General features: G+C 38.6%; 1 protein-coding gene across 4 annotated transcripts in view; it reads right to left on the bottom strand.

Annotated features, from left to right (window-relative positions):
• Positions 1–13001, bottom strand: part of GPD2 (glycerol-3-phosphate dehydrogenase 2) — a 136503-nt gene that overhangs the window by 60108 nt on the left and 63394 nt on the right. For all 4 annotated transcript variants that reach the window (XM_045781690.2, XM_045781683.2, XM_045781699.2 and 1 more), the window contains exons 4-6: positions 5218–5342; positions 3844–3941; positions 2653–2816 (exon numbers count right to left, since the gene is read on the bottom strand). In XM_045781690.2, coding sequence (XP_045637646.1) covers positions 2653–2816; positions 3844–3941; positions 5218–5342 — 387 coding nt within the window. The remainder of the gene's footprint in view (positions 1–2652; positions 2817–3843; positions 3942–5217; positions 5343–13001) is intronic.

Genomic DNA, 13001 nt, shown 5'->3' with positions numbered 1-13001 from the left:
ATTTAATGTTATGTGAATTATACCTTAATAATTATTTTTAACTAAAAAAAAAAAAGTTATTTCAAAGAGCCCAAGTGCATTTTGAAATTTTGGGGGTAGCTTATTACATTCTTATAATGATCATTTATAAAGAAGAATTTTTTTTCTTGTTAAGAAAGTTTTATCTTATAAATTACAATGTGTAGACTTCATTTGCAATAGTAAATGTTCAGGTATCTTTTCCTCTCTGAAATACTTTGGTGGCAGGATGATAATGTTATTTTTTGGTCAAGGGGTAAGGCATTCCTTCCTTTCTCTGAGCACACACTTACTGCATCTAATGCCCTTACTTATCTGCTCCTTCTACCTTACTCCTTCATTGATATTTAATTTGCTCATCACACCATCAGGTAAAACAGGAGTTGCCCCATCTGTGACTATAGTTGTGAAACCATAACATTACACTTTGCCTCACATTCTTGTTTTGCCTCACCTCAAGCATGACATGGCTGGATCTGTATCATTTCAGAACGAGGATAAAAATATAAATATAAATAAACACACACACACATATGTGTGTGTGTGTGTGTATATATATATATATATATATATATATATATATATATATATATGTATATTTCAAATGACTAGAATATAATTATTTTCACCCCTTCAAGACTTAAGATTTTTACAGTCAACCTTCAAATACCAATTAGAAATGATTTTAAATAATAATTTTTATATTTTTCAATAATCCTTGCTAACTTCATAATTTTGCAAGTGGTAACAAGGTATGAAAACCAATTTTAAAGAAATTCTTCCTCTTGCTTCTAACTGGATAATGTTTCTTCTGCACACGTGACATAGATTTCCTTTGGTTTCTCTGTATAGAATCAACAACAATCTATAATTCCTAAAAATATCAGACCAACCCAAAAACAGGATGCCACAAATTCAGATACAACATCCACTAACAGTCCTCTCAGGGAGATTCAGACATGCACGAGCTAAAAAATAAAACTAGTGAGTGTTTGCTACATCACGTGGTAAAGAAAACGCCCAAGTATTTCAGAGCGTTTATGCAGGCAGAATGAGTCACGTGAGGCAAAAGGCACAAACACTTCCTTGTCAGGATGGACAGAATGCCATCTGCAGAATGTCTTCTTACTCCTGCTGGACCAAAATCCTCTTTAATGTAATCACCCATTAAACTACAATGGAGTAACATTAAGGGTCTGAGGCAGAGAAAGCAAATTCACAGTTAAGGTTGTCCTTTAACATGTAGGCTCAATCAAGGGCACCAAAAAAGTAGTTAAGTGCCCCCCCCGTGGTGCTTAGATGCTGGAAAGCACCGTGAATTGTGAATTTTCTAGCTTTTAATGTTTGTCTAAGACCCTTAACGTTTTTCCAATATTGTTGCTCCTAGGACATTTTCTTGAGTTTGTCCCTGTCGCCCTCTCTGTGCATATACATTCTGCATTCATACATGAAAGCATGACAGACAGCTAAATTGATTCAGAAATCTAACACTGAGAAGAAGAAAAAAGGTGGGGGTAGCCTTGAGTATATCCCATAACATGAAGTATAAATATCAAAGTCTCCTGACCAAAAAAAAAAAAAAAACCCGAACAGAAAACAAACCAAAAAAAAACATTTCTTCGTGCTAAGAGTTTAGATATCTAACATGAAACACAAAAGATCACATTATAGGATTTAAAAAAAACCAACCACCACCCACCGAGCTACAGAGCCTAAGCTGTCCTTTGTGTCCAAGATTTCTAAGACTTTTTGAAGATGTACAATTAATTATCTGTGTCCAGCTACTTATTTTATAAATGGACATCCATCCCTTAACTATTTTCCAATTCCATACACCCTTTAAAACTATAGTAAAATTTCAGAAATGGCTTTTCCTGTTTTGTTTTGTATTGTACTGTGGCCCATCTGGAGATATATTAAGTGGTTAGTTCCTTCAAATAAAAGTGTGTAAAAGTATCGAGTTCACATACACGCACACCCACGCACACATACAAAGAATGAACATGGGACACATGGCATATGGATATTAGATAATGTTACTGTTAGAAAACATCTAACAACAATAAAGTAAGCAATAAAAACTGGCGCTTTGGTTTAACAGATGCAATGTGTATTCATCTACCTTCATCACATAAATTATATGTTCAAGAATTGTGTCCTGCGCAAAATACAAACATGTCAGTTTCAGCCCAGGGGGCATTTTTCCCTAGGTTTATAACCCCTTGAAAATAGAGGTTTCATCTAGAAAACCTAACAGATCCTCAGCTGCTTTCAACATTATAATATATTCATAAGGCAAGTATTCACTGGCAAACATATAACACATTAAATGGCATGTGGGTGGGGTCCAGATTCATAATGATGGAAAATGAACCAAACCAACCATGAGACACAGGTAGAAATGAAGGAAGAAAAAGAATATGCAAAAACAAACAGTATTAAAAGCAAAATGCCATAGGTAGTTTTTCAGCTAGTATTAGACAAAATGGTGTGTGTGTGTGTGTGCGCGCGCACACGTTTGTGTGTTGTCTAAGATCAGCATTAAAATTAAGAATGCAAAACTATCTCGTTAAAAACATACTAAAAGGGTCATGAGTAAGAGAAAAGTATCTTGTAAAAAGAAAAACCACATACCGTCATAGTAGACAATTGCTCCTACCAGTTTGTCCTTCTGGAGCATTGGGAAGTGTTCAAGGGCTCTCGATTTGCTGAGGACATAACTGCTTTTCAGGCAATTACTTCCTGCAACCAGATCATATAGCTTGATTCCTACCCAGTAGTAAGGTAGCTGCCACCACCTACAGCATAAATAGGGGGAAAGGTTTCTTGAGACACCTGGCAGAACACTACAGAATGCCACTTTAAGTTATACTTTTCATTTAAGAAAAGCAATGGATATCTAGAAGTATACTTACTGCAAAAGAAACAGGAGGAACTGCATGACTGTTTTTGACACCAACTGAGCTGAATTATATAAGTAAATGAATCAGCGAGACTTTAAATGAATCATCCCTAAAGCAGTGAGTGCTCCTTGATCTGGCCGCATACGAGAATTTTCTGGGGAGCACCAACCATAAATACAGATACCTGGGCCTCCCTTGTCTACAGACTGATTTAAGTGGACGAAGGTTGGGGGCCTGGGTGACTCTCATGTGCACCTGGGGTAGAGATTCATTGGTTTAAGATGTCCTAAGCTATCTTAGGACAAAAATGATAAAATCTGTTTCTAGGCACCCACAACTCTCGTGTGGCTGGCAGTTGCACAAACCACTGTTTCATATTACCGGCATTCCAACTTAAGGCAAGTTCATGGACAGCTCTACCAACATCAGGAAAACTGGGTTGTATAATTCATAATCTGACACCTCGAAACCAAACTTCAGCTTTGGCTAATTTGGAAATTTAAAATGAGCGAAAACGGGTTAGGCTTGTAGTTGACCCATGTTAGGTTCAGATTTTGCAGCAGGATACTTTTTGACTCTGCATTTTTGTTTCCAAATGACCCTCTTCTGTTCCTCAGTGCAAATGCAGTTGCTCTTCTAGAGACTATCAGTAAACTGGGGTAAGAAACTACTCATTATAAACACAGAATATAACCTCCTCGGCCTTCGAGATCTAGCCCTTAGAGGCGGGTCAGAAAAGGGTAATTTAGGAAAAGCCACACTTTTATACACAACAAAGGCAAACATTTGAAAAGGATTAAAGATTAGGACCAATTAAAAGTACATTAAGAAATACACATCGAGGGACTATTTCCATTAAAACGGTGTTGTTCTATTGACCTCAGTTAAGCAAATAGTATATAGATGATATCAAAAGGCTTACTTGTAAATTGGAAGCATTATAGGCAACGGAGCTGATAAATGGGGAGCAATTTCTAGTAGGTTGGCACGCTCGTGAAGGGCTTCTTTTACCATCCTATACTGAAAAGCAAAACAGAGAAAATTAGTTTGGCAGTAACAGATCATAATATTTTCAAATGGCAAATAGACACCCTGCCAACTGATTGATACACAGAAACCTCTCTACCTCTGAGTGAGGATAGCTCCCTCCTAATCAAATTTCTAATAATACATCATGCTGTCAACCTGAAAGATTTTTTAGAAACCTTAACTGTATTTGCATAGGAGAAAAACATGCTGTCAGAGTTCCCAGGTGTAAGATCTTTTCCTGACTTGAGTTACAAGATTATTGTAACAATTTATCTTGCATTCTCTGTATTGTCCGCCTTCTCAGTCCTCTATAATATTTCCCCGTGTAGGAAATAACAGATTGTTCAAATTCACGCTAAATGTTCCCCCCTTGCCTCCACTAACACAAGCAGAGATAATACTTAGGAGTTGCACAGTATTTTACAGATTACAGAAAAGCTTTTGTTCTGACTCCTTTCGTCTTCGTTATGCCTCTCTGAAAAGCCAGCATTGCTATTGTAACACTAATTTAAAAATGAGAAAACTGAGGCTCATAGACATTGAATAAATCAGCTGGAACACATCACGAGTCATCTGACTCTAGGTCCCATGCTCTTTTCTTTGCATCCATCATGATGCCGAAGAGACACAGAAGAAAAGAGGACACATTCGAAACTGACAATGTCAAGTTAGCACTGCTGTGTTTTTCATGTACCAGAAGCAGATAGGGAGGTTCAACTGATTTTTTTTACCCCTCTGGGAAATGTCATCTTCCACACTGCCTTGGCAGTTTTCAAATGGTGGCAGACTGGACACAATAAAGTGTGACATAAGAAAAGCATGACTCAGATCATCTTTTCCTTAAGAACATGTCAGTGGCAATACGAGCGGATGATAGCAGTTACAGTTAAGAGGCTCAATTTAACACTCCTGTATTACAACACGGCCCCCCGAAACTGCCTGGAAAGTAGCACTTGGGTAGCCGTGGGCAAAACAAACAAACAAACAAACCATCACGATTGTCAAAACGCAACATATCCAAAGGTGATTTTGTAAATTTGCTACCTTGACATGCCTGCATGGAAAAAGCCCCTGATTACCCATAAACATGATGCTACAGGAAAGAGCCGGCACACCTCTCCTGAAAGATATTCCAGCAGAATACACACTAAATAGGTATTTCCAACAGGAAGAAATGTTAAAAGCCATAAAAAAAAAACACCTGATTTAATTGGGTAGAAAAAAGCATAGTCGCAATTTTTGTTTAACAACCAGCATACACAATTACCTGCTCAATATCCAAGTTCATGATAGCCTTCTGAAGATACCGCACACCACCATGGATCAATTTAGTGCTTCTGCTGCTGGTCCCTGATGAGAAATCATCTCTTTCTACAAGGGCTGTTTTTAGTCCTGTGTAACCAGAAAACCAAATTAACTTCTTAAATTACACAATTTGTATGTAATTCATTAAAGGCACTTCTCCAGGGTAGAGACAATCACAAGAAAAATGACTCTGAACATGGATAAATTTGTATTCAAAGTGCAGTACACTGTCTATATTATAATGAAGAGATTTTAGCCTCTTCCTGGGGGAAAAGTCAAACCAGAACTAGAAGCGTATTAAACTGTGAATGAGGCACAACTAGAAAATATTACAGTACAATTTCATGGCAGTAACATACTCCGGGGCATTTAGAGGGTCAAAGGAGAGCCTGGCACCCATCCTGACCCATGCAGAGTTAACTCAGTGTTGTTTCAAAGCCTTGTGGAACTCACAGTCACCCTTACTACAAGCCTCTCACATGTTCCAGCCCCTCGTCTCCAGTTTAACACATCATCCATAAATCTAGATCGGACCTCCTATGTGCTGGCTGCTATTTCTGGAGTGGTGTTAGAGTGGGTATAAAATGGGGGGGGGGGGGAGACCAAAAGCATCAAAAGGGAAGAAGAAGGAAGAGAATGACCTCTGACACTGAGGGATTTATAGTCTAAGACACGCAAGCACAGTATTATAGAATTACAAAGAAAAATACAAGCCAGGACAAATAAACCCAGTGCAGAGTATCCATGAGTAAAGACAAGACAATATTCTCAGTAAAGGTGAGGCTGAGCAAAGAGAGGTTGGTTCTAGAAGTCATGTCTCTGCCCCTTTCTTTGAGGGTTGCAGTAAACCTCTTAGGGATGAAACCAGCTTTGTTTTGTTTTCTTTTCTTACAGAGCCATCCCTGCTGCTTCGGGATTGGGTAGGACCCACAGAACTACAAGTGCCATACACCAGTTAGAGATGAAACCCACACTTCAAACGACGCAACGTATACATCAACGCCAAGCCATGAGGAACGTTCAATGCCTGGCATACTCATAGGGGATGAGAGAATGTCATAGAATCCAATTACAATGAGAATATGTAACTAGAGAAGTTTGGGCTCGCAAAGCTCATATAAGAGAATCTGTGCATGTATTCAATTCAGAGGCATTTATTACATTTAATACCAAAGGGTCGTTTTTATAACTTTTAACAGTTTAAATATTGTACCCAAATGTCATGATAAAATCAGGGCGATTCCCTTGACTCAAAAGGACAAAATGTTTGGAAACCAGGGAAGAAAAGCAGAGAACTTTGATTCAAGGGCAAAAGTGCTAATGCTCTAACTAACTGCAAAATAACACAGAAATTACAGGTACTGTGGCCCCGGGTCACACTTTTGAAGCATTTATGCCGGACAAAAATCTGCTAAAGTCTCGACGGTGAAAACTCTATCAGATATGCTTAGTAAATTCAGTACTGAATGTATTAAAAAAAAAAAAACAGGAAAATATGTCAAGTTAGCACATATATTTTAAAAGAATATGGAGAACGTAAGTGCCAGGCAAAGTGCTGGCGTGAGAAATGAATTCGGCACGGACCAAGCTGTCAGCCGCTCCCAGCCCAGAGAGCGGCAAGTAAGTGCACCAGATTTATAGGCGCTGGATTTGCAGATACAGAGAACTCTTCTCTTACTCTGGGTTAGAAGTTAAAATCAGGAAGGGCGAATGAAGCATGAGACTATGGACTCTGAGAAACAAACTGAGGGCTTCAGAGGGGAGGGGGTGGGGGAATGGGATAGGCTGGTGATGGATAGTAAGGAGGGCACGTATCGCATGGTGCACTGGGTGTTATATGCAACTAATGAATCATCGAACTTTACATCAAAAACCAGGGATGTACTGTATGATGACTAACATAATATAATAATAAAAAAAAAGAGCGCTATTTTCCTAAAACAACAACAAAAAAAAAAAGAAGAAGAAGTTAAAATCAGGATATAAACCTAAAATTGCATAGTCAAGATTACATTTGTAATCTCTTAAGAAGACTCTGCCTGGGGGAGTTTTTTCGCCTTTTCTTAGAAAGTCCAACAGAGAGATCTTCCTGCGCTAAAATAGACCATTGTGTCTTCAGCTGAAAATCAGGTGAGGGAATTGACTTTCAAAGGGCACTTAAGAGCCAGATTATTTAAACTATACCTCTCATTTAACCTTGGAATCCCAGTCATGGCACCAAGATGCCTGCCCCATGAGAGGCAGGGACATGAGAGTGAGAGAGCCCTCCCGTCCAGCCCCTGGCTCCCCACCTGGGCCTGTCGCCAGTAATCCCCACCTCCCGGCATGGAATCCCGTACCCTGAAGCGTGGACTGGACCTAGCACCTTGCTTCTAATGAACAGAATACGACGTTACAGCATGCCACTTCTGTGATGAGGTTACAAAAGACTGTGACTCCCGCTCTCTCTGTCTTGCCCATAACTCTCTCTTGCCCTCTCTTGCTTACTAGGATGAAGCAAATGGTCATGTTTTAAGACCATGGACTAAGGGAGGCCCCCAGGCAACAGGTCACAAGGAACTGAGGCCTAAGTCCAACCACCAGTGAGGAAGTGAATCGTGGCAACGACTACCGGAGTTGCTAGGAAGCACGGCAGCCTGTTTGAGACTCAGAGCCGGAGAACCCAGGCTAAGGCACACCCAGATCCCTGACCCACCAAAACTGTGTGATAGCAAAGGTTGTTTCAGGCCACTCAATTTTGGGGTAGCTTATTGATGGCACGAGTCCCTGTGTGATTATAACTGCAAGCACAGTCTAAGTTTCTAATTGCACCTGGGGTTGGGGTCTTCAAGAAAAGCTGAGTTTATGGAGGAGTGTGTGTTCAAGATAGGAAGGGAGGGAATGATTACTGGCAAAACAAAACAAAACAAAACAAAACAAAAAACAAAAAACAACCCGGTAGTGAAGCAAGAGAAAGGCAAATGCTTGAGATGGCCCAACTCATCTAGGGGCCCGCTTGTCACTCAGGGGCTGGGGACAATGTGAAGGAGATCCAGGGGCAGGAATAGTAAAAGGCAGATCACAAAGGGCCTTTCATCCACCCTGGGGAATTTGGACACTGTCCAATGGACAATTGTTTCTCACAAGTAAATAACACCTGAGTCTCCTGAAAAGGAAAATGCCTCTGAGAACAGGGCTCCAAGTCGTGGACTGGTTTGAGAAGCAAGTGCTTTGTCAGAAAATACAAGATTTGGCATCAAAGCCACAGAAGTGTGAAACCTGAACACTGTTCTCAGCTCCGAGTTATCCAGTTTGAGAAGGGTATTGCTGGTTGATTTTTTTTATTATGATGATTATAAAAAGAATAGAATTTCAATTTTTTTCCAGAAATTCTCAGATATTGTTTTGAGAAACACGATTGTGCTGTCAGGGGAACCACCAAAGTGTTTTAAGCTGAAAAATCAGATTAATGTTCTTGAAAGATCTCTCGGGGGGGGGGGGCGGGGAGAGTAGGGGTGGAGGGGGAGAAGAGATGGGTGCAGACCATTTAGGGGATGTGTGCCAAACAGCAGGAGCCGGGCAATGAAGAGTCCTTCCTCACAAGACAGAAGATGGTAATGGAGTGATATGAAAAGAGAATTTCATGGGCTTATGTTATCAGGATGGATTTTTTTTTTTCTTTCCTAAACTGACAGAGTGTGAGGCAGGGAACTACTCTAGGAATTAGCAAGCCATCTCAGGAGGATATTTCAGGATATGTAAGTGAGAGCTAACACTTTAAAGCCTCAAAACTGCTTTTGCAAGTATTGGACATTTAAAAAAGTTATTCACATGTATTTATGTGAGAAACCCTAGTGAATACCAACAAAAGTTAAAATGGGCTTCTCTGTCAAACCAGGCTGTTTTGCTTGTCCTATTATTTCTAGTGTCATATCATCAAGCTACCCACCAGAATTTCTGGAGCAAAATGATACTGCTTCTTCCAGAACAAAAAAACATAAAAATGGAACCCCCAAAGTTATAGCTAAATTGATATATTCAAGCACCATGTAACCTAAAAGTATTACCAAAAGTTTTCAGAACCACACACCAAAAAAACCCTAGATATTCGAAAAAAAAGAAAATATTTTTAAATTTCTAACTCCTATTACACACTAAATGTATTCTCATTTTTGTTGAATGAGAACAATGGAATGAGGGAGGAGGAAACTGATGCAAAATCAAGACATTACTAGAAGTTCTGTTTCTCAGAAATATATTGTTAACTGATTAACCGACTATAGCAAAGACAATGAAATTTTAAAAGCCTTATTATAACCTTACACAGTTCCATTACCTAATATGTTCCTTTCTGTTTCACCCCTCAAAAATACAACACTGTCCTCCCCTCAAAAATTACTGATCCAAAATTAAGAGCTCAGTTTTCCGATACTTTAAGTATAAAGCAGGGAAGTGAAAACAGGTACTGTTTTACCTTCTTAAAGAGAATGAACAGTATTTTTAAGTGACATTTAATGCTAACACTTTGTGTTCTTAGGTAAAATAATTAAGTGTGAAGGACATCAACAATAATGTACCCAGGCTTCAAGCAACTGCTCCTGGCTGTGGATTTGAGGAGCTCGGGAAGATCTTCCCTCAGAGTAGAAATAATGGCCTCCCCTCGTGCTTGGCGCTGAAGGGCTAACCTCTCTGTGCATTTACAGTAACTCAACTAAACTAGTTGAAGATTTTATGAGGAATGGTTTTTGTTTTTTTCTTTTCTCTTTAGCAGTTACCTTTTATGGAAAGCAATGAGCTCTATCACTGCTGAGATGAACCAGAACATTTAGGAGTGGTACTGTTATTTTATTATTTTATTTTTTATTATTGATTACTTTTAGTGGGTATTCAGAGGAATTTCATGACAGTGGAGACGTATTAATATTCGGAGTGAAATTACTCTGGAAATCTTGGGTGGGATAACAAGGTTAGGACAGTGGAAGAATAAAGTCAACATCATCTTCAACCCATCGTTTAGCAAGTTCAGATTGTGTCCTGAGGGATGTGTGGCAAGGGGCAGGAACTAAATACAGCCCTTTACAGCTTTGCCTTTGCAGACCTGAGTGAGAACGTCTAGCTACCCAGCACTTTCGACTACACCAATTTGTGGCTCAAGACAGTTGCATGAATACAGAGGAGTAATTACCTTCTAAGGGGAAGAATGGTACGACATTTAACTTTCACAACATGCTACAGAACAGAAATATATTTTAATACCTTTTACTGATTATCTTATTATGCATGAAAACATGCTCAATATAATAAATGCAGAGAAGTAAAGAGAACAAAATAAAACTCTCCTGTAATCGCACTGCTTAGAGATAACCACAGCTGACATTTGTGAACATTTAAACGTTCCCATTTTCTATGCACGTATATAATCACATATGTACATTTTTACAAAAATAGGATCATATGATATATTCCATTTTTTCATTTAACGTTATTTATTGTAAACATCTCTCCATGTCAATACATATTTTACTATAATTTTATTTTTAATGTATGAATAGGATAACATTAAATATTTAGAATGATGTATATTCAATTCCCTATTTTTGAACATTTGGGTTATTTCATACCTTCACTATCACAGATAGTACCGCAACATATTTTCATTTAAACTCTTTGCATTTTTAATTATTTCATTAGAATAAATTTTCGGATATGGCATTATTTAGATATTTTTAAATAGAAAGGAGAGAGTAATTTCTGTGAATTACCTAGCAGAGACACCAAGGTAATATACAAATCAAAAAATGCAGACACTCTGTACATTAGTACCATAGCAGAAGTATTAAAGCCCCATACCCCATGAAGGAAAAATGATGTAGTTTAAGGAAAGGAAAGTTTATCTTTCTTTAGAAAAGCTTTGGGCACTTACCTTTGGATTTCAGAAAGCCAACGCCATTAATAAGACAAGGGACTAACCCAAAGGCTGAACATTTTATATGAAAGATGGATTTCCAAAAAAAATAGCACTCCGCTACAGTGCAGAGTAAACCCGGCTTGTTAATCCCCAGCAATATGAATCCTATGCGTTGGCCTAGTTTTTTCTAACAATGAATGTTAACATTTTACAGGATTATATAATATTGGATTGGTTACTTAATACTATTGCTATTTGTATTAGGACACAGATAAACTATTAATGGAGATAACCACGTTGCAGCAGAATGTATCATTAACATACTTTATGTTCCTGAAGTACACACAGATCAGAGTATGGAGGCACCAAAACGCATTAAGCTATAACATTAATGAGAGTAATACAGTTACGAGAGAAGAAGGGAGTTGCTGTTGTTGCTTCCTCTTTTTACTTTTTTCTTATAAAAACTGCCAGTGTTCAAAGAGAGGAGGAATAGCCAAACAACTGAGAGTGATGAAAAGAGACACTAATACATCACTGGCTTCCTGGTTACAAAATCCAGACAAAACCAATGTTAATGATAAAAATATCCCGTATGTATTATCAAAACTTAATATGCTTATGAAAGTATACAACCAAAAAAAAAGAAAGAAAGAAAGTATACAACCTGTGTACCCTTTTGCTTTAAACACATAATAAATTCATTCTTCACAACTTGTTTTCCAATTTATGACACTTTAGCCATTTTCCCTGAAAATAGGTATAAACCTCTTTTCAATAACTGAATGTACCCAATTTTTTTTTTTAATTTTTTTTTTTTTTTTTTTTTGACAGAGATAGAGACAGCCAGCGAGAGAGGGAACACAAGCAGGGGGAGTGGGAGAGGAAGAAGCAGGCTTCCAGCATAGGAGCCTGATGTGGGGCTCGATCCCAGAACTCCGGGATCACGCCCTGAGCCGAAGGCAGACGCCCAACCGCTGTGCCACCCAGGCGCCCCTGAATGTACCCAATTTATTAAACCAGACCTCAGGTTTTTGCTATTATAAATTGCTGTAAGTAAAATTTTGATCAATATGGCGTTAGGAGTTCAGCTTTGAACTCCTCCTTGTCTGCAAACACAGGATAAATGATCTCTATGTATAAAGAACGTTGTTGACTCAAAAATAAACACACTTGGGATCAGAAATGTAGCAGAAACTCAGAGCAGACTGGTTAGGCCAAAAGCCTCTGTCTTGCTGAGCCCTGGGTCTAAAACAGGCAAAAGCAACCAAAAATTCAATTCCTGAAGGGCAAGAGGAATACAGGTCTCCCTGGTAAGGAGAGGTGAGGAAACCAGACTGACCACCTGAATGCTGGGAACTGAAGAAGGGCTTCACCCATTATGAATGATGGTGGATATGCTTCTGCTGACCACTGTCCAGGGCTGTGGACTATCTGCGGGCACATACCTAGGAGGTAGGAAGACAGACACAGAAAGTATCACCTACCTAATCACCAGCCGGCTCAACAACTGGTCTGCACAATGCCCAATATCAATGCAGGTCGAGAGCCTCGACCTGACTCTGGGAAAAGTCTCTGATGGGACTCGAGTGTGGAAAGGACTCTATGTATAAGTTTAAGATACGGAAACAGAGTGACACAAAAGTGTTTCATATGACTGATAAGAAGGAAGGAAAAGAAGCAAAATAAAAGATGTAACATAAAAAATACAAAATAAATGCATGTGGGATCCAAACAAATGGAAATGGATCAAGTTCCATTTTTTTTCTTTATGTTTAATAGATAGAATCTATCTTTAAATGGATCAAATTCACCTAAAGACAGATTCTAACTGGAATCAAAATTAAAAACTTAATTAA

This window comes from Ursus americanus, chromosome 1 (genome assembly GCF_024610735.1).
Source record: "Ursus americanus isolate L20-20 chromosome 1, mUrsAme1.1.p, whole genome shotgun sequence".
In the NCBI taxonomy this organism is placed as follows: Eukaryota; Metazoa; Chordata; class Mammalia; order Carnivora; family Ursidae; genus Ursus; species Ursus americanus.
This window is presented reverse-complemented; position numbering and strand designations above follow the sequence as displayed.